General features: G+C 41.0%; 1 protein-coding gene across 9 annotated transcripts in view; it reads left to right on the forward strand.

Annotated features, from left to right (window-relative positions):
- The first annotated feature begins 912 nt into the window (after nt 1-912).
- The window catches only part of MTR (5-methyltetrahydrofolate-homocysteine methyltransferase), a 52,809-nt gene continuing 33,421 nt past the window's right edge, over nt 913-20,300 (forward strand). For 5 of the 9 annotated variants that reach the window (XR_014690936.1, XR_014690937.1, XR_014690938.1 and 2 more), the window contains exons 1-8: nt 6,500-6,564; nt 10,950-11,161; nt 13,108-13,197; nt 14,084-14,153; nt 15,196-15,288; nt 15,380-15,486; nt 16,752-16,811; nt 17,172-17,266. Coding sequence is in view for 4 of the 9 variants with exons in the window: in XM_084513265.1 (XP_084369391.1) it covers nt 6,528-6,564; nt 10,950-11,161; nt 13,108-13,197; nt 14,084-14,153; nt 15,196-15,288; nt 15,380-15,486; nt 16,752-16,811; nt 17,172-17,266 (764 nt within the window). In the remaining 5 variants the exon portion in view is untranslated. Of the gene's footprint in view, nt 1,194-6,499; nt 6,565-6,671; nt 6,764-10,949; nt 11,162-13,107; nt 13,198-14,083; nt 14,154-15,195; nt 15,289-15,379; nt 15,487-16,751; nt 16,812-17,171; nt 17,267-20,300 lie in introns of those variants that run through there. The other 4 variants (XM_084513266.1, XM_084513267.1, XM_084513268.1 and 1 more) reach the window with 4 other exon arrangements.

Below are 20,300 nucleotides of genomic sequence, written 5' to 3' on the forward strand. Positions count from 1 at the left end.
GGCACTGGTCTTTCAAAGTATTTTACACAGGATTCCCTTGCAGAAAATATTTAAAAGCTTGATGTTCAATGAAAGAAAACTACATTAATAGAGGTTGTGCTCTCACTCAAATGGAGTCATGACTGAGAGCTGGGAGCACTTCCTAATGCTCTGTAATGCCACTCATATCTTTCATGGCATGCAGATGTCCCTTCTTTCTGTCCCACCATGCTTTGTCTGCTCTACCAGTGCAGGATGCACATGGCCGCGTTACTTGGCTGTTATTGTTCCATTGTCATTCCTATCGGCCAAACTTTCCCATGTTGTCTTTCCTACATGGCCAAACTTTCCCACAGTCCCCCTTATTAGAAGCATTTTCAATGATCTCAAGCTGTTGAACACAAACTACCGCGCTTGTCAGGTTGAGTGTGATCCCATCTATGGTGCACAGGCAGCAGAGTATACCTAGGGCTTGTGCTTAGCCTCCCTCCAGTGCTTGGGCCTCTATGTCCATGCTAGTCTGTTTGACCCTAAATACATTAGCAGGCTCCAGCTGCCCTGAACAGCCACACCTCAGGCTTCTACCTCCTGCCTGCTGGAGGTAAATACATGCCCTGAGCATGTATTTAAGCTCAGGTCCTCATCCTTGCTCCTTGCTTAATCCATGTTGTGTGTATGCCATGTCTTGTTTGTCTTTGAGACTGCCTGGCTTGACCTCGGCCCTGTCTCATGACTACAGCCTGGCACTCTCGTGCTCACTGGATTGTTGGCTGAACCTGCTAGGGTCACTGGACCTGCTTTTTTTTTGTTTGGGTACTGCAGGACCTTGTCCTTGCCTGTGAGGTTACAGCTCCTGCTTGCCTTGCCCTCACCCTTGGCTCCTGGCTTGCCTCCCCTGACAGAGCAGCCTGCTTGCCTGTTCCCTGACACTCACTTGCTTTCTACTCATGCACCTTGTCACAGAGCTACCTGACAGCCTGCATCTGCTCACCAATTAACCCTTGTAACCTGCTCCATTTTCTGTGACCACTTCAGTGCAGCACAGGGAAGCAGCACAGCGAGTGCCTGCTCCCTCGGACGTGATGCGAACTGGACATTGGAGTACACAGGACTTTAGTTAACCTCTGCTGGCTGCCACCTGCAACTGTGACTGCAGCTTCTGTCTACAGCTGAACCTACCCTGGCGCCAAGTCCTTGAAGTCCCCCTTCACAGGGTGAGTCCTGCAGCCCAGACTGGCTCCTGAGATATTCTCTGTCTGTTCAGTGGAAGGCTTCATAAATTGCTTGTGCTAGCCATGTAGCTTGAGGGTGTCTGGCAATGTTGGGAGGAAGCTCTGTTAGGAAGTAAGGGAACAGCAGTTACCTTCAGAAACCCATTTCCATGAGCAGCCCAGAACGATCCAGGGCAGGTCTCATCCTGCACTGGGCAGGGCCAGTGCGGTTCTGACTTCGCCAGGCCATGCTAATGGGGAAAAAGAAGCTGAGAATCTCACACTCATCCACAGCAAAATGCTTTCTAACTCTCCGAGCTCAATGATCAGCAGGTGACGCATCTAGTTGCATGTGACCCGAAGTACACGCTGGCCCTTTCCCTCCATCCTTCATCCTGGCAAGGGGCAGCTGGTAAGCCTGCAGTGGTTCTGTCTCTCTCTTCTATTGACCTGATGTGGATGTCTGAAAGGTGCATACTGAAGCTTTTAAGATAGCTGCAAAATTTCATAATCATATGAAACCTGTACCAAGTTGAAAGCAGTCAACACAGCCTTGCACAGCAGCATGGAAAATCTGTAAGGCTACACCCCTATTAAATTCCCAGTCCTTTTCATGCCTCCATTTCAGCCCTTTTAGGCATTTATATACTTCCTGATCAACTCAGATTCTGTAAAGAGATGTAAAGATTATATTCAATTCAGTTCAATTCAGAATGCTAGTTTCTTCAGAGTGATGGAGACTTTGCGCTTTTCTTAAAGTAGTGAAGTCCAAAATCTGTCCTATGGTAAGCAGAACAAATGTGTTGATATTCCTCTAAACTGCATAAATTTAATAGGCATTTGGAGTGTGCACAGAATTGGTCTTGAAACAATCAGCTTTCTTTTCATTTCTGGTAATATTTTGATCCTGCAGTAGGAATGTTAACATCAGAACTTGACCTAAATGCAGCAAATCATTTATATTTGGGCCATTAAAGTCACTAAGTTGTGGGGACTAGGAAATTAATTATTAAATTGAAATTGTAATTATTGAGCACAGAGGAGATTCCAAAAATAAAAAACAACTCTAGTGTAACTTAGTCATCCAAAATAGGGCATGAATCCAGCAGCAGCAAAATAGCAAAAGTCTTAAGTAACTTTACAGAATAGAGTGCCAAGAGCTGTGCTCTGAAATCAGATTAAGTTGTTTTTGCTTTCTGAATTCTGCATGTTGGTTTGAATGCTTCACTTGGATATAATCCTGTGAAGCATGACTGTTCTTTATTAACAGAAATAATCACACTTTTTAAAATGAGAATTAATTATGTGAATAGCTCATTGGAGCTACAGGTCATAGGAATAAAGGCAGATAATGTAGGAATGAAAGGCATATTTTTTAATGAATATTGTAGAGGTATCTACAATACATGCACAAATACTAAAAGAGCATGCTGAGAATCAGTGTTTGATCTTACCAACACAGAAGGTAAGTATAAAATTTGAAAACCTGTGCGTAAGTAGAATAACAAACTGGTGAATCAGATCCTTGGCACTGGAGAAAAAAAAAAAAAAAAAGAAGCTTTGTTTCAAACACTGCTTGTTTCTAAAAGATCAGTAAGAGTTTAGCTGTGTGCAGGATGAGGTTGGGAAAATGGTAATTTGAAAATACCTTCAAGTATACTGGAAATACCAAAACTTGACCTGACTTAAAGATTTTATTTTTACTAAGGATACATGTATATCTATATAAGAATATAAGAATAAGAATATAAAGAATATAAGAATAATAATAAAGAATATAAGAATAGTATAAGAATATAAAGGATTTTGGTAGGGATATTGAATTTTGAGCTCAATCCTGTTGCAATCAGGAAGATGTTAGCTTCATTGAAGTACTACTTCTAACAACTGTGAGAAACCAGGATGCTCAGCACGCTGACAGATGCTTGCATGTATGATACTGTGTGTGAAAACAGATGCTTAAAGAGTGCTACCTCCCAACAGTGTTACCTTTTTTCTACCGTTGGTGTCAAGATGGCATAGGAAGCAATTTTTGTGAAAAACCATGATGCAATACAACTTTGTAATCGTAACTTCAAGTCTTTTCCATTTAGTTAATCATTGATATGTGTGAAAATATTTCCTTTCATGCAGATAGGTGCTGGGATGGCTAGGAGAGTATTTTGGCTTTTTAATACTGGTAACATGGAGATTTTGAATGTACTTGCCAGACTGGAAAAGTGATGTTTCAGGTATCAGCATGCTCTCAGAAGACACTACAAAGGTCGTGATTATATGATATTACTACTTGCTCTAGGACCCTGACCTATGGCTTCAAAATTTTTTCTCTGATGATTTATGAATCTTACTGATTGTCAAAATACATCAACCTCTCAAACTCTTCTAACTGTTATGTATTTTTATGTATTATGCTGATGTATTTGAGTCTTATTCATTACCTGGATTTTCTATGTGACCACTACGCACGTGACAATGTTTCCCCATTTGAAAAAAAGTATTCTACAGACTATCCATAGAAGTTGCTTACTTTATGGTAGCACGCTATTTTTGGAGGACATACACTGTATTTTGTATTTATACGCTGAAAGTTCATCCCAATAAATCAGGCAAACTAGGGCTTTGGTGCAGAACTGACTTCAGGTAAAATATTTGAGAACGTAAGCAAACCAAACATTTAATGTTACATCTAGTTTTTGCTATTCTTAAATTTGCAAAATGACACTCGCAATACATAATGGCTAGGATTATGGTTGCCCCTGCACTCCTTAGATCACATCTGGTGAACAAGCAGCTTCCTAAACCAGTGTATAGGTTACCACCAAATACTACAAGTCTCAATAAATTCAGAAGAAGACACAGAATTTAGGTTTCATTTGACCACCCACAGAGCTCCTGGCCAGCTCCCAAAAAGAGTGTACTGGAATAGGATGCGAGGTTTCTCAGACATGGGAATGATGGCACCTTGATGTTCTCCTCTCCTTTATGCCATCATTCCAGTGACTAAATTGCTCTTGGTGTTACTCTCAATGTAAGAAAGGGAACAGTATTTTGACAGCCTAATTCAACAAAATAAGAACACTCCATAAGACAAAGGAAAAGCACTCTTCAAGCTTAAGGGCATTCTTACTGCAAGTTTTTGAAGGTTTCCTGCAAACACACTGCGTATTAGAACTTCTCACAGAAATAGCTGAGAAAAATCTTTGTAACTGCAGGTGTGCAGGTACAGACACATGCAGGTACTTCACATTGATGGGTACAGTAATCATTGAAATGAAGCTGAGAAAAGGGACACAAAATATCCTAACAAACGCTGCAAATCATATTAAGGCTAAAGTTCCTTGTTACTGCTCCTTTGTTGGGCAATCTGGCTCGGTAATCACTGCCCTTGGCCACTCACTGCTCTTCCCTCAAGCCTCTGGAGAATATCTTGCCTTGGTTGTGTTCGCTCAGTTGTCTGTGTTGCTCAGGCTTCGAAAACAAATTAAAAACAATCTGAGGCTGTGGTGCTGCTGCCCTCTCTTCCTGCTACTGACCTTACATCAGCTCTGGAGGCCATACAGCTGCAGACAAATTGGACCAGAGAACTGTTTTCACTGAAAAATGACCTTTAAGGAAGAATTCTGGGTGAGGGCTAGAGCCTGCAAAGGAACAGGGATGGAAATATGAGGATGGAGCAGGGTGGAAGTTGGGACCGCCTCTTCACAGCAGTGCACTGTCCAACTGGCTCCAACTGGTTGTAAATCTGCAGAGTAAACGGGATAATGTGAAATGATCCTTTTCAGAAGCACCTTCAAACCTTCAGCTTCTTTTTTTCCACTGACCTACTTTGCAGCGCAGTTACACAAACAACTGCATCAGCACACGCAAGGACGTGCTGATCTGTGGTGCAAAGATCTGTCGCCACAAAGCAGCTGTGGAGACAGTGAGCTTTTTAACCTGAATTGTTGCCAGAGAAAAAATTCATAGCTTTGTACGGCATGATAAAAAGGCTGGAAGTTGTAGAAAGTTGAAAAGGAAATGCACAGCACTGATATCCCTTAATGAATGGTTCTTAAAATGTTGCCCATCTCTAAAATACATGTAAATTCGGTGTTAAAGTGATAAAATTAACCAGTCTCTAGGACTAAATGACTTTTGCATATGTTTATTGTATTCTACCTTTCATGTTAGGCTTTCAAAGTGTGTAAGTTTCCAGACCATTAACAACATATACTCGAATTTTGGGAAATACTTTTGCAGCAAGAGCTTGTGCTGACCACTGGAACAGTGCACCAAGAGGCCAGCTCTGCTCTCCACTGACATCTTGCATTCAAAACCAGAGCATGGCCTCTGCAACAGAAGTTGGATTACTCTGGTTGATTTGTAGGCTGTATTTCTTCTGAAGCTGAATTAGACATATTATTTAATCATAAAATACATTTTATATATACTTGCATCAGTATCAGCTGAAGTGAGAGTTGATTATAGGTTTCTAGATCGCAGTGTACTCAAAGGGGTTGTAACCAACTACTTTTGTCTCAAAACAAAATTCAAGAGTAAACATTTAGCCTAGAGGATTCATCTACAGTAATGGCTCTTAATTAATTTTGAGTTCCCTTAAAATTTCCAGTGAAAATGCAGGGTCCATTGTAAGTATGGCACGCTTAGCAACATACTCTCAGCTAATAAAAGGCTTCAAAATTATTACATGTAACTAAGGCTCAGATGCCTGAAGGAGGGAAGCAAATTCAGTTCTTTCCAGTAACACAGAATTAAGTGTCCTGTGCATCTTCACATAGTATCTGAAGTCCTGGGAGGAGTGGCTGAGGGAACTGGGGTTGTTTAGTCTGGAGGAGGCTCAGGGGAGGCTGAATGGCTCTGTGCAACTGCCTGAAAGGAAGGTGTGAGGAGCTGGGGGCCTTCCTGTTCTCACCAGTGATAGGACTAGAGAGAATGGCCTCGAGTCGCACCAGGGGAGGTTCGGGTTGGAAATGAGGAGACATTTCTCCTCAGAAAGAGCAGCCAGGCACTGGGACGGGTTGCCCAGGGAGGTGGTGGTGTCACCGTCCCTGGGGGCGTTCAAGGAAAAGTTGGATGTAGCGCTTAGGGACATGGTTAGTGGGGTGGTATTGGCAGCAGGGCGATGGTTGGACCAGATTCTCTCGGAGGTCGTTCCCACCCCTCACGGTTCTGTGATTCTTTTGCACTGTGACTCGCACGCCACGGGCCGGCGTCGGACCGGCTGCCAAACACAACGGCCGTAACGGCGGCGCCACGCGCTCCCCGCGGGCGCTCGGGGCGGGGCTGGCGCGGCAGGGGGGTGACGCCGGGCGGCGGAGGGGCCGCCCCCGAGGCAAGATGGCGCCTCCCAGGCAGGCGGGCGCGGAGCCGCCGGGTAACGGCAGCGAGCGGCGGGGCAGGGGGGGGAGGAGGAGGGAGGGGAGCAGTGGCAGGATGGGGTGGGTGAGGGCCTCCCCCGGCCCCGCTCAGCAGCAGGGCATGCCGCAGAGCCCGAGCACGCTGCTCCCGGGGCTGGGCTGCGTTTCGGCGGCCACGTTATCAGTTATCAAAGCGTTCAGCTGCGGGAGGTGTGGGTGAGTGGTCTTGAAGAGACGCGACACCGCAGAACGTGCGGGAGGGGGCAGCGCGGTCCCTAAGGTGCAGTACTGCTCTGTTCGGACCCGCAGGGTAACGCAGCGTGGCGGGGGTGCTGCCGAGGGCCCGCCTGTTGCTGCGCTTCCTGAAACTCCTAATGCTGCCAGGCAGCACCCAGCCGCACGAGGTTTAGTTAAACAGCAGGAAATTACACGGCTATCACCAGCTGTCTGACAGGTTGATAGCGGGAGCATCCTTTATAGCTGCTGCTACTCCTGCTTGATTTCATACTGCCCGCTATTTCTTTTTTTTTTCTGAGTGATGGAGGAAGTTGTGCCTGCAGCTGGTGCGAGGCAAGGCTGCTGAGCTGGGCTGCCTTGTGCAAGGAGGAGTGGCCCCCTTGCTGCGAGGGGCAGAGCCTGCCCAGCCTAGCAAGTGGGCTGCTTTGAGTGCCAGTCGCTCCTTGTCATCCCTCATTTTGTATTCTTTCACAAGCGTGTGGTGAAATACAGCGTGTAATACTGTTGAAGCTTGGTTGATCCTTTATTAAAGGCTTCGGAAGCAGTTTGTAATCCTTTATTCCTTTCTAGGGCCTTGTATGACCAGATGATTTTGTACTAATACACTTTTAACAGAAGCGCATAAATAAAAATAATAAAATAAATAAATAAACTTGAGAATGCATGCAAGCATCAGGAAACTTTTTTTTTTTTTTTTTTTTTTTAAATCAAATTGCAAGCTTTGAAGTCCTGTTTCATATGGGAAGGAGATCACGTATTTATCCCTCGTTATATGCATTAACGGTTGTATATGGGTTGGATTGGGAAAAGGAGGTGGATATACTTTTTGTTTTCATCCTCTGAGCTGTTGAGCTGCCACAGTGAAAATGGTAGAGTTTATGGTTGTTGAATGGCTGTAAGGCTGGATGGCTGTACCAGAGGGGCATCTTGAGTGCTGGGCCAAGTTACTTGTAACATTTAGAAATGTTAGAACTTGGTTTAGGTGATCTCATTTCTCAGCTAGTAATTCCCCTGCTCATATGATCTCAATCCAGAGCATTTACTTTGGGGAAGTGAAGGAGGATTAGGATATTAGGATTTTTTTTTTTTTTTTAATTCTGCGTTCCCTTTCAAAAAGGGTTCACTTTTGTTCTGTCTTGGTGTGATCTGCTAAGCTAGTCCCAGCCCAAGAGCTCTGTATCTTCTATATTTTGTTTCAGTAGAGTGTAAAATTAATTTGCCCTGGGCCCTGTTACCACTGTTGCATTGCTACTATTTCTGTTAGAGCTATGGAGATGATTTTTCTCCTGGACTCATCTGAATGGAGAAGGGACCTGGTTTCCCAAGGCTCACCAGAGATCTTTATGAATTAATTTTTTTATCAACTTTTGTTGATAAAAAGTTGAGGTAGGAACAGAGTTTGTAAACAGAAGAAGAAGAAAAAAAAAAGCTGGCCTAATTTCCTCTGCTGAGGGATTTCTTCAAACATTTTTTTTTCATGTATTACGTAGCAAACTCTTGCATCCTGCTTCTTCTGGAGAGGGAAGTTAAGGGAGTTGAATGTGGACTGGGAAGGGCAGTACTTGGTTTGGCACTGCAGACTCCCAGTCCCCAGCCTTGCTTTTCTCCAAGGGACAGAGTTCATTGCCTTCTAGCATGGATTTATGAATGGAGCCTGCCCGATTTCTGAGTTCTCTGGACTTGTCTACAGTCTTTATTTCCAACTTGAAAACAGCATTGACAGTGTGGCAGGGCATATCTTAAAGTGGTGTAGGCTTCCTCATGGAAGAAGAGTCACGTGCTACCCTTAGCAAGGATGAGGAAAAGGGATTTTGGTGGACGTGGAGATGCACAGTGTGTTTATAAAGCAGTCTGCTTCTGGTACTAGCAGCTACCTTTATGATTCCCACCCCATTTCCTGCAGCCTCACCAAGCTGCTGCTGAAGAAGGACAGATTCTGAAAGCTGCTTCAGGATACGGCTCACCGCGGCCTCGGGAGCGGAGGTTAGGCAGAAACCTGCTGTGTGGCTGTGGGTGGGACGGGACCTTGAGGTGACACCCGTCCAGTAGGTGAGCTGGAGAGAAAGCAAGGCAGGCTGCCCAAGGTGCAGAGTTTAACACCAAGCAGATGGCTGTAAGTGAATGTTTGCTTCTGTGTGCGGATGTGAGCGTGGGCGAAAAGTGAGTAAATAGAAGGGTCACGAGCCTGAGGGAAGCAGGAGCGGTAGTGAGAGGATGCTGCTGGCTTGGCTGTGGTGATCTCCGTGCCACGTGGTGACCTCGGGGCTGCGTTAGAGCTAGAGCCAGCTCTCGCCTGTGTGTGTGCTCAAAGCCTGTGAGTTACGCTTCACGCCAGTCTGCAGAGCAGGCATGCTTTAAGGTTAGCATTTGGGTCTTTTGAAAAGCTTTAGCTCAAGGATTGGTTTTATTTTCGTGAATAATTTGATGGTTTCATACGAGGAGGTTTAAGGCTCTTGTATAAGAACCCACTGAGCCTGCCTGTTGATGCTAAAGCCCTCAACTTGAAATGAGGGCGACTTTCTTCCTTTTTATTTTAATCTCCCTTCAAATGCTTCATACTTGTTGTGGAGCAAAATTTATTTAGAAATTTTATTTGGCTTCTTTTGTTTGGAAGGCTAAATCTGATTGAGAGCTGTTCTCCCAGAGTGTTGGTATAAATGCAACTTTGTATTACCTGACCACCTTACCCTAGGCCTCATCTTCTCTACAGCATTATTTTTATTTTTATTTTTATTTTTATTTTTATTTTTATTTTTATTTTTATTTTTATTTTTATTTTTATTTTTATTTTTATTTTTATTTTTATTTTTAATAATAACGATGTCAAAACAAGTTGCATGGCATGGCAAGAATGCAGAAACAAAAAGTCAAATCAGTTAAGAAGTTCCCAATGATAATTAAGTACTTTTGTCTGTAAATTGTAATGATTTGTAAGTTCATTTTTGTGCTTTTTTTTTTTTTTTTAACAATAATAGTGCATAACCAAAATGCAAAATGGGTATTTACTCAGGGAGCAAGCACTAGCTGAGTTGAAGGTAAATGAAGAATACCACCTCGCTCATCTACATGCTTGTAGAAAGATTACTGGAGGTCCACTCTTGTAGACAGGTGTTTTGATAAAAGAGGAGGTACTTAATTATTTTGCTATGTTCATATTAATATGTCAGAGATGATTGTATATGCAGTCTAAAGAGGAAAAGTAGGATTATGTACTCTTGCTTTTCCAAGGGGGAGATATGTTGGCTTTTATCATTTAATATCTTGGATTATGGTTTTGGATTTTTGTTTTCTGTTTGGGTTGGGCTTTCATTTAGATCTTAAGGCACTAGAATACTGCATCTTCGTTACTAAAAATACCTCTGGAATTTCTATTGTTTTCTACTTCAGTCATTGTTAGACATGTCCTGTCCGGTATCTTATAATCAGCATGTGATTTGCCAGGTAAGTTTTATTCTGGCGTTGCTGCAGAGCAGGAGATCTTGCTGCATTTGTACAAAAGGGAGTAGTGCCTGGCTCTTACCTGGCGGTGTATCTTGGCATTTGGTCACTAACAGAAGTGCAAAATCATTATTTACTATCCTAAAACTAGGAAGAGGTCCTATAGCTGTTTAGTGAACTTGGGACTCAGCTGAAGAATTGAGTTTGCTTGCTCGGTTTATTTCTTTACGTATCATTGCTGTGTGCACAGTGTGTTTATAAAACAGTCTGCTTCTGCTTTATTAAGTAATTAAAGTGGGATTTTTGCAAATGGAGTTCTCCAGTTTCTGGTTGGCACTTGGGTACCACTTGCAGTACAGTGTCTGGTACCAAGAGGCGGTTCTGCATCGTTGTTTGCATGTCATTGTAGTGGAAATTATCACTCTTGTTAGTGTTGTATAGTATAAAGAGCTTTGTGTATGTCCTTGTGAACTTCTGATACTGTTGTTTCTGCAGGTGACTACTTAGGTAGAGGACCAATTGTGTCTAGTTCTATTTAGACAGGTGCAGCTGTTACCTGACATTATGTGGTTGGAGCTCTAGGTGAAGTAAACCAATTACTGTTTGATTTAAGTAGAGGATTAGTTACTTTATTCTGTTTCTTAAATAGGAAGATCTCAATTTGTTCAAGTGTATAGACGGAGAATTTCAAAGCTGCTTAAATATTGGGTTTATTTTCTAATGGCAGATACCCAGAAAAGCATGGAGGATGAAATTGAATCAGTTCTGCAGGAACGGATAATGATTTTGGATGGAGGCATGGGTACCATGATCCAGCAACATGCCCTGTCAGAAGAAGATTTCCGAGGGCATGAATTTAAAGACCATTCCAAGCCTCTGAAAGGCAATAACGACCTTCTCAGCATAACTCAGCCTGATATAATCTGTGACATACACAAGGTAGGTGGTTCTGCCTCTCGTGACAAAAGGAAGGAGAATTTGGTCTTTGCGCTCCCCTCTTCTATTCCATGCACTACTGGCTCTCCTGAGTCTTTTGGGGATAGGGAAGCAAATGCTAGATAGCTATGCGAATAAGAATGAACAGACTTGACTGTTCTGGTTCCGTAAGCACATCATTCATGTCTTTGTTTCTTATGTCATCCAGGCAGTGTTCTTTTAATTTCCTTTTTGATATATGTCCCAATGCATTTCTATTAATTGTAGATTCTGACTTATTTCCTTATTCTTTTTTTCTCACCCTTAGCCAATAGTTACAATGCATCTAAGTAGGACAAATCTGAATTCTAGGTGCGTGTTTCTATAATTGCGTATTAAAGAGCTGTTAAATGTGGCAGCCTGAAGGCTGCCTTCCCTTAGGGAATGAGTATGTTTCCTAATGAGTATATATGCTTCTGTGTTTTATTCCCTAGAACATTGATGTGTGGCCCAGAGAATAAAACAGTTTAGGGTTGATCATGAGGAGTTTGTAAACAGATTTTATTGTTTTCATAACTTCAGTTAGATGTAAAAATAAACAACAAAATCTTACAAAACAAAACTTAAACCTTTTAGTTATTGCGTTCCAGATATTTCTAGGTTTTAACTGTAATAATGGGAACATTTGAATAGACTGCTACTTGTTGATATTCAGTTGAAGCCTTACGTAAGTGTTTTTTTTTTCCCCAGTCATTTATTTAAAAGATTTGTATTTCATTGCTTAGACTAATAATTGGCTTACTTTTGTAAAACTTCATATGTACTCTAAATTTTTATATTTATATTCTAAACATCAGTTAATGGATGGATTTTAACTAACTGGATTTTACGAAAGACGAGTTGAAACAAATCAGCATCTTTCACCTATAAGCATTTTAGGAAGAAATATTCCTAGACTGTCCACTGAGCTGTAGTGATTGTAAACTTTGGAATTTGTGTAGGCTGCTGGGCTTTAACTATTAATCTGATAAGATGGTTTAACAGCTCAGTTTTACAGAATTATTGGACTAATAGTTATGTGACTTGAGATTGAATACATTAAGTCAAATCAGAGATAACCTGTTATCATCTGTCCAACAATGGCCAGTTTTAAGTGCTTTGAAATAAAGACTGCCAAATACACAGAATGGCACTAACCAATTTCATATACCTTCTGTAATGCCTTAAATGTGTGAGTGTTTCAGAAATGTTTGGAGGGATAATATTTGTGTCACTTAAGAGAGGTTATAAAATGCAGACTAGAATATGCAAAAGTATTTCAGTTTGCATTGATTTCACTTTACTTCAGTGGGAAATTAGACAGCCAAACTGGAGATGAACACTTGATTATTTTGTGAATCTGGGCCAGTAGTTAAACTTTAAATGTGATCTGTGCAAAGCATAATTCTTCTAAGCTTGCATTCTGTCCCAGTGTGCTCTTGTGCCATACAGTTCCCTTTATAATATATACGTTTAGTAATTCTCTGTTGTTGTTTAACTCCTGCCTTATTCTGAGTCTGTCCACAGCAGCCCTTGCTTGCTGATCCAATTGGACAACTCCCTACCATGTCCCTATGTCAAAATCTGGGATGTGCTTTAGGTGCTGAAGTCAGTGACAGAAGGAACTCAATAAATAGAAAGAATAGAAATAGAATTTCTCTTAATAGAAAGTTCTTTCTATTTCTCTTAATAGAAAGTGTGGCTGACACTAAAACTCTAGAAGGTGGTTGTATGGAACGCTTCTATTGCTTTGATCCTGTGCCTTAAACTTTGAGTAAGGACTTCAGAACCTGATGTGCTTTGAATTAGGAGATGATTTGTGACATTTTCTTCAACCGAGTGAGACAAAATAATTGGGTTGCCTTTGTCTTCACTCCAAATCTCATTTCTGGAGGTCTTGGAGATCTTTTTTTCTCTGTTATGTCTTGCAGGAATACTTGCTGTCAGGTGCTGACATCATTGAAACGAACACTTTCAGCAGCACCCGAGTTGCACAAGCTGACTATGGCCTTGAGCATTTGGTAAGAATTCTAAACTATTTACACATTAAAAAGTTATTAAAGATTTTCGTCTTAGCAGACAAGATTAACTTAGTCACAGGGTCTTTTGAGACTGTTTATTTACTGCATTCTGTCTCTCGAGCCAGGTGATAGGGTCATAGCTCATTTCTGCTGCAGCAGACAATATAAGGAAGACAATTATGCTTGCTATGTGTGACAGCCGTACCCCTTGTTGATGGAAGCACAGGTCATAATTGTCTGTCCTAGATTTTGTCTGAACACTCACAGAACTTCTCAGTTCTGTTGTGCTTCAGTGCTGCCAATGTACCAAGAGCCACAAAGGAAATGCTTTTTTTTTTTTTTTTGTCCTCATTACTATCTGTGTAGTTGACTTTATGGCCTGGAGGTCTGTCACAAGCAGGGTAGGATTGTGCTGGTGTTATGTAGAATTGCTTTCAAGTTTGCATTTATCATACCTATTCTGTGCTTTGTGGTGTTTGGAAAATTTGAGGGGTATGTGAAAGAAAATACTTGGAAATATGCTACTAGAATAAAAAGTGAGTTTAAAAGTAGGTTAATTTTATCCTCAAAGTCCTGTTCTCCAGCTTCTGTTGACTCAGTAGGATTTAATTAGTACCTTACAGAATTAAATGTTCTGATTAGCAGCTTTAGGCTGAGGCATATGTGGGATGAGACCAGCCATGTAATGGTTTTGCCGAGATGTATAAAGCTGTTTTTTTTTTTTTTTTTTTTTGAGGCTTTCTAATAGTACTTGTATGTGTTTGTGCATCTTAGGAGCCTTCGGAGTGTACTGGAGGCTTCGGAATGGAGGTGTTGTGTTTCTTTTAGGATGTGTTACACTGTGTTGAACTCTGGGTTTGTTGGTAACTTTCTGGTGTTGTTCTAGGTATATCGATTAAACAGAGTCTCTGCAGAGGTGGCTAGAAAAGCAGCAGATGATGTAACTGCTCAGACAGGTAAGCGGTCTTTATTTTGATTTCTTGTTCAGTTGTGGTCTTGTTACAGTCTTTGAAATGTTGCTAACCAGAGGCATGGACATAGCTTACAGACAGGGAAACCCTTCATTTTAGACATAGTAACAATGTTGTATCACTGTTCATATCATGATAATCTCAGCATGTTCCGAGGATCTGGTCCTTAGCACATTCTGCATCCGTCCTGTGCCTGGGTGTTTTAGGCTGCAAGTGATAGACATCTTCCAAATTTGTTTTAGAGAAGACAAATGCAGCAGTTTACAAGTTACTTAGGTTTGTAAGGTTCAACTCTTTGTACTACAGAATTAGGACAGCTGATTGTACGTGAATGCAGATTACCAGTTACTCCTAGTATAACTGGTTCAACTTTAAGAACTACTGGAAAGTGCTTAGTTTCTGACCATCACCTCTAAATGTTTAGCCCTTCAGGGCTTCATGTGAAAGGATTATAGCTCATTTCTACTGCTGTCTTTCAAAGACAAGCAAAGTCCTCTGTACATTATTACCAAATATATTAAGCTGTATTTAGAGCTAGCAGTTCTTCTGTCCAGTTGAACACCTTACTGTTGTGATTCATCATATACAGTAAAAATGTAAGATTTGAAATATTAATTTTATCCAGAGAAAAATGCCAGGATAATTCCATGCTATGCATTTAAAGTAATTGAGTGAAGCTTCTGATGTCAGAGGCAAAGGTTATTTTCAAAAATTGAGTTAATAGCTTGCAATTGCCTTTTTCATAGATGTTTGTCTGTCTCATATGTATGCATTGCACATCTTGTTGTATAGAATTAAAACAAAAAAGTCAGCTGTGCTGTAATCTTAGGTGGTAATCAAACTCCCAATTTGAGAACAGTTTGATAGCTCTTGATCCCTGAATGATATGCATGTCTTGGTGTCATTGGAGGGTTTTGCTTGTTTGTTTGTTTGTTTGTTTTTTACATCGAGCTGTCTGTCATTGTAAAACTGGAACTAAGGTGTATTTTTTTTCCCTCTTTTTTCTCCCAACCTCATGTTGGTACAGGAATTAGGCGATACGTTGCTGGATCCATGGGGCCAACAAACAGGACGCTTTCTGTGTCACCCTCTGTGGAGAGACCAGATTACAGGAACGTAAGTAAGTATCGATAACCATTAAGTTCCTTAACTTAGGTGATAGATTGAAAGAGAGAGCTCCACATGAAGTTAACATCATTCCTGTTTTATAGCTTTTGATGAACTGGTTGAAGCCTATACAGAACAAGCCAAAGGACTGTTGGATGGAGGAGTTGATATCATGTTAGTAGAAACCATATTTGATACAGCCAACGCCAAGGTGAGACTCCGAGAAAAAAAATCAGTTATATAAGTATTTGGCGTACCACCCTAAACAAGTTAAACATTGTATTTGAAAGAGGTATTAGCTACTGCTTATTAAATATGTGAAAAGACTGTTCAGTCAACAGCTAACACATAGAAAGTAAGGAAATGGTTTTAATTATCAAACAGCCTTTTCCAGAGTTTTCCTTTTGCCTTTTAGTGTTTACTGTTAATATCTCTCTGGCTGTCTGTGCCAGCTGTCCTCTTATTCCCAGAAGCTCTGCTGTATTGCAAAACATCTCCAAATGCATCTGATGAATTTTCAGTGTAAGCATGTCTGTCCAAAGGATGCTTGTGGTGCACACTGGAGGGAGTGTCCAGTGTATCTGATTGCGGGAGTGGGAAGGCTTGTGAGACAGTCCTATTAAAATGTGTTTATTTGGAGAGATCTCTAACACTTTGTCATCAACTTTAGAAAAGAAAAATTGGGAGTAGAGGGTTAGAAGGATAAAATAAGAGGCATAAAATATTGAAATATGCCAGAGTTCACCTGGTTGTGATAACATTGTTATTTTTCTCAAAATTGCTCAGTGCAGTGATGGAGTTGTTAGGGGACTTAAAACTGTCTTGCAATTTTATGTGGAAAAGTCAGGCTGGATTTGCATATAGCATTTCTTCAAGCTTTTGCCACAGGCTGATTAACACATGCGGTGGCATGACTCATCCTTTGCAGATTTAATCAGTCATCATGGAGTTTTGTTTTAGGATCCTATAGGCTTAACATTGTACTGAGGAAAGTTCATATTCACATGCAACATCCTTACCCAAAGGAGGCAGGAATTTTTCAGGACCTTCAAGGGTTGTGATAACAGTTCTTACTGTTAAAATTTGCGGTGGTTAAAATTTTTTGCAGATTGTGTGTCTAGACGGATGCAGGAGATGTGAACGTGTATAGTACACATAACTGTGTCTGGGATGGGGATTGTGGGGCAGACAGGAGGGAGAAGTACATGCTGATGTGATTTGGAGTTCAGAAAAGTCTTACTTGGTTACCCCATGGTGGTACTTTTCTATTTGTTACCAAAACACGTTTGAAAATCTAGAAGCTATTAGAAGAAAGAGGAAAAACATCTTGACTGTAGTGAGATCTTGCAGGCAATTTGAGGTAGCAACTTGCATAAACATCCATAAAAATAAGTAAAAAAATAAATAAAAATAAACCCAGATAAAAAAGAACCCCCCAAAACTGCTGTTTTTTTTTTTTAACTTACTCTTCTGTAGGCAGCTCTTTTTGCACTCCACAAGTTGTTTGAGGAAGAATACGCTCCCCGACCCATATTTGTAAGTATATATTATTTAATATTTTACATATACTTAAGCTAGATTTGTGAACCCGATGGAGATGGTAGTTTAGTAAGCCCTTTTGAAATTCAGCTTGAAATGAAAAAAATCAATGTTTTGGAAAAGTATTTTTTTTCATAATTTTGAGTAGAGAAATGCTTAGGTATAGAGCTTTATGAAATCAACTTTAGCTGTGTTCAGCTTGTCGAAACTAAAGCCTAACTCTGCTTGAGTTTCGTCTCATTGCTTTGAGTGTACCACAGGTCCATTTGTTTCGATTTTTAGTAGTTCAGCCTTTAAAATCTTGCTTTTACTGTTAATTTAATTCTGTTCCTTTCTCCACGTTCATTTAATATTTAGGTTTCTGGAACCATTGTAGATAAGAGTGGGCGCACCCTCTCAGGCCAGACAGGAGAGGCATTTGTCATTAGTGTTTCCCACAGTAAGCCACTTTGGTAAGGAAATGTATCTTTCTGTAGTAAGTAATTTGTAGAATGTGATTGTTTTGTTTTAACCCCTTGTTCCTGGCAAAATGGAAGTTACACTAACTGTGGTTGTGTTTAGTTACATGTATTGCCAAGGTGTTCAGTTATGGTTCCTCTAGCAGAAATTATGTTTCCAAATGTGTTTTTTAAAACATAGCTATAAAAATAGTTCTGGGGTTTTGTTTGCTATAGCCCTGAAATCACAAAGCATTTTAAAAAAAATCTGAAACTGTCGTTTGACATCTTTTACTATCTCGGATTCTGCAAGGACCTAATTCCTGGTATGCACAAGGCTTACATCTCTCAGAGGGAAGCAGTGTCAGCTCAAAATGTTTCAGGGTGAATTGAACAAACAAATAATAAGATTTCATCCCAGTGTTCTTTTTACTGAACTGTTACAAATCGCGTAGGTTTCCTGAGTGTTTTTTTCAAAGATGTGCGTTGTTATTTTGAGAGATCATGATGCCTCTGTTTACTTGTGTTCTTTTCTGTAGAGTAGGGAGGAAAAAAAATGAGATTAAGATATGTGAGAATGCATACTATAGCAGATTTTGGTCATTGTGCAAGGTCTTGCCTGTTAATTTGAATACCATTCCCTGTTCCTCTATTGTTCTATGGCTCTGTGCCCTTTTCTACTTCCTCCTTATTTCCTCTTCCCTCTTTATCACTTCTTTCAGGTTGTTTCTTCACACAAAAATAACACTGGAAATATATATGTTTTTCCTAAAATATTTTAACTTAAAATATTTAATACACAGTTAGCCGTGCATGCTAACATGCACATTGTGATGAGCCATTGTTTGTTTTTACAACAAAATTCTGGTGAAAATGCGCAATCTGTCATCTCAGTAATACAAAAGCAGAAGACTGCATTCACAGCTTTTCTGACTGCCCTTGAGGCTCCACTTTCCCAGACCAGACGGTGCTCCAGAAGTAACATATGGAGCCTCTTGGAACAGGGTGGTAGTTGACTCCTTCACTCAGCCTTACAGCCTAGTGATCTGTATTTGGCATGAGTCTGTCTCAGATAAGCTTGCTCGTAACTCTCTTCTCTCTGAAGTGGAGAGAAGGGCACTGGAGCAGAAATTAAGAATTTATTAAACCATATTTCATAAAAGCTATCTTATGTGTCTGAATGCTTAGGGCCTGTTTCTCATGTACACAAAGGCTACTGCGCAGCACTGTGGCAGAAGGCTCTTAGTTGTGGGAGCAGATTGCATTTAATTGCTCCTGTTGCCAGATTGGTATAGAGTGACTTCAGGGTTGAGGAAAAAGCTGATCAGTAGTGGTATCCTAGGGATCATGTTATACTCATTCCCTGGTTTCCATTAGGGTTTTGTATTTGCTGTTTAGGATGGTGTGTTGTCCTTAAATCAGTTTGGTTTTGGGCCCACCTAAAACATCTGCACTCTGCGTCCAGTTGATGGTAGTAGCTGAGAAATATGTCAACTGTACCTAGTAAATGCTGCAGGATGTGTGTGCAGCAGCTTTCTGCAAAGGATGCTCAGATATGGAATGGGTTTCCTTTGCATTATTTCAGATCTGTGATTACTTCTACTGTGGTAGTGTTAAGAAGGCATATTTTGAGTTCAGGGTCCTGGTGTTGTGTTTATTCAGGTTCCAAGGGCACTCTGCAGTCTCAGCTTTCACAGGATCGGATGCATGACTTACGTGAAGAAATGGGACAGGGAGGGAGGCAGTGCTCAGGATGAGGTTGTGCTGGTTATTACATTATGGCAGTAGTCACAGCATATGGGCAGGCTGGTTCAGGGCCACAACTGACCAAAGAAACTTACGCTGTTGGAAGAAGGAATTTCTGTATCATTTGTTGCAGAAATGTGGCTCTATGGTACTCAAGGCCCTGGTTTTGGATCATGCTGTGAGTCCTTCAGATTTCAAAGATTTGCCATTCTGTCCCACAAGTGAATCAGGCTGCAAATATTCACTGCTATTACCTGTGAAGTTATCAAGCCCCTGCCTGCTCCTTGGAGGCAGAAAAAGTCAAAATGATTTTGTGCTCCCAGTCCTGTGCAGGGCTTTATTGCTTTGACCTCTGGAAAACTGAGTGGGCATGTGTACACTTCATAACCTGAGCTACCACTGAGGCAGCCTTGGGCTCACTTAGTTGGGAAACATGTCTATTCCTCTTTCTGGGGTATCTTTTTTTTTTTTTTTTTTTTAACATCTTCCAGCAGCACTGTGAACACCTTTTCGGTTTTGCAGTGTTCCTAAGACATGTTTTAGAATGGTGCAGAGATATCAGGAGGCACATGTGGAAGATCTCCTACATGCTATGTGGAAGGGAAATTTTCATTTTTAATATCAATGTAGACATTTCAAGTAGAAGTTACGTTTTTCTTATCTGTGGCTGAATGAAAGAAATCATGATTGTAACTTGTATAGTGGTAAAATTGTAAGAGGTTTATTCATGCAGAAAGACTTCTGCTGTAGTACTGTCTAAGTCACTAATCACAGAATGATCAAGGTTGGAAGGGACCTCTGAAGATCATCTAGTCCAATGCCCCTGCCAAGCAGGGTCAAGCAGTGCACGTTGCACAGGATGACATCCAGGCGGGTTTTGAATATTTCCAAAGGAGGAGACTCCAGAACCTCTCTGGGCAGCCTGTGCCAGTGCTCTGTCACCCTCACAGTAAAGAAGTGCCCTCTCATATTCAGATGGAACTTCCTATGCTTCTGTTTGTGCCCATTGTTTCTCATCCTCCCGCTGGGCACCACCGAAAAGAACGATGTGAGATGATATGTTGAGCAAAATCGGTTGCCCAAACTTAGTGCTGCTTTTTGGTGTCTTGAGAAATGCGTTCCGTGTCTTCCAAGGTTGACTTATTTATGTATAATTTTTAATGAAAATTGTGAGTTAGTGGCTTGAAGTAATCCTTGCTCTTCTAACCTTTTTCTTACTTCTGCCTGTAGAACAAGGCTGCTTTTTAGTCTGTCATTCTCATTGCATGTGTTCTCTTTTGCATGTAGGAAATAATTACATTGT

Source organism: Aythya ferina, assembly GCF_964211825.1.
Source record: "Aythya ferina genome assembly, chromosome: 3".
Classification (NCBI taxonomy): domain Eukaryota; kingdom Metazoa; phylum Chordata; class Aves; order Anseriformes; family Anatidae; genus Aythya; species Aythya ferina.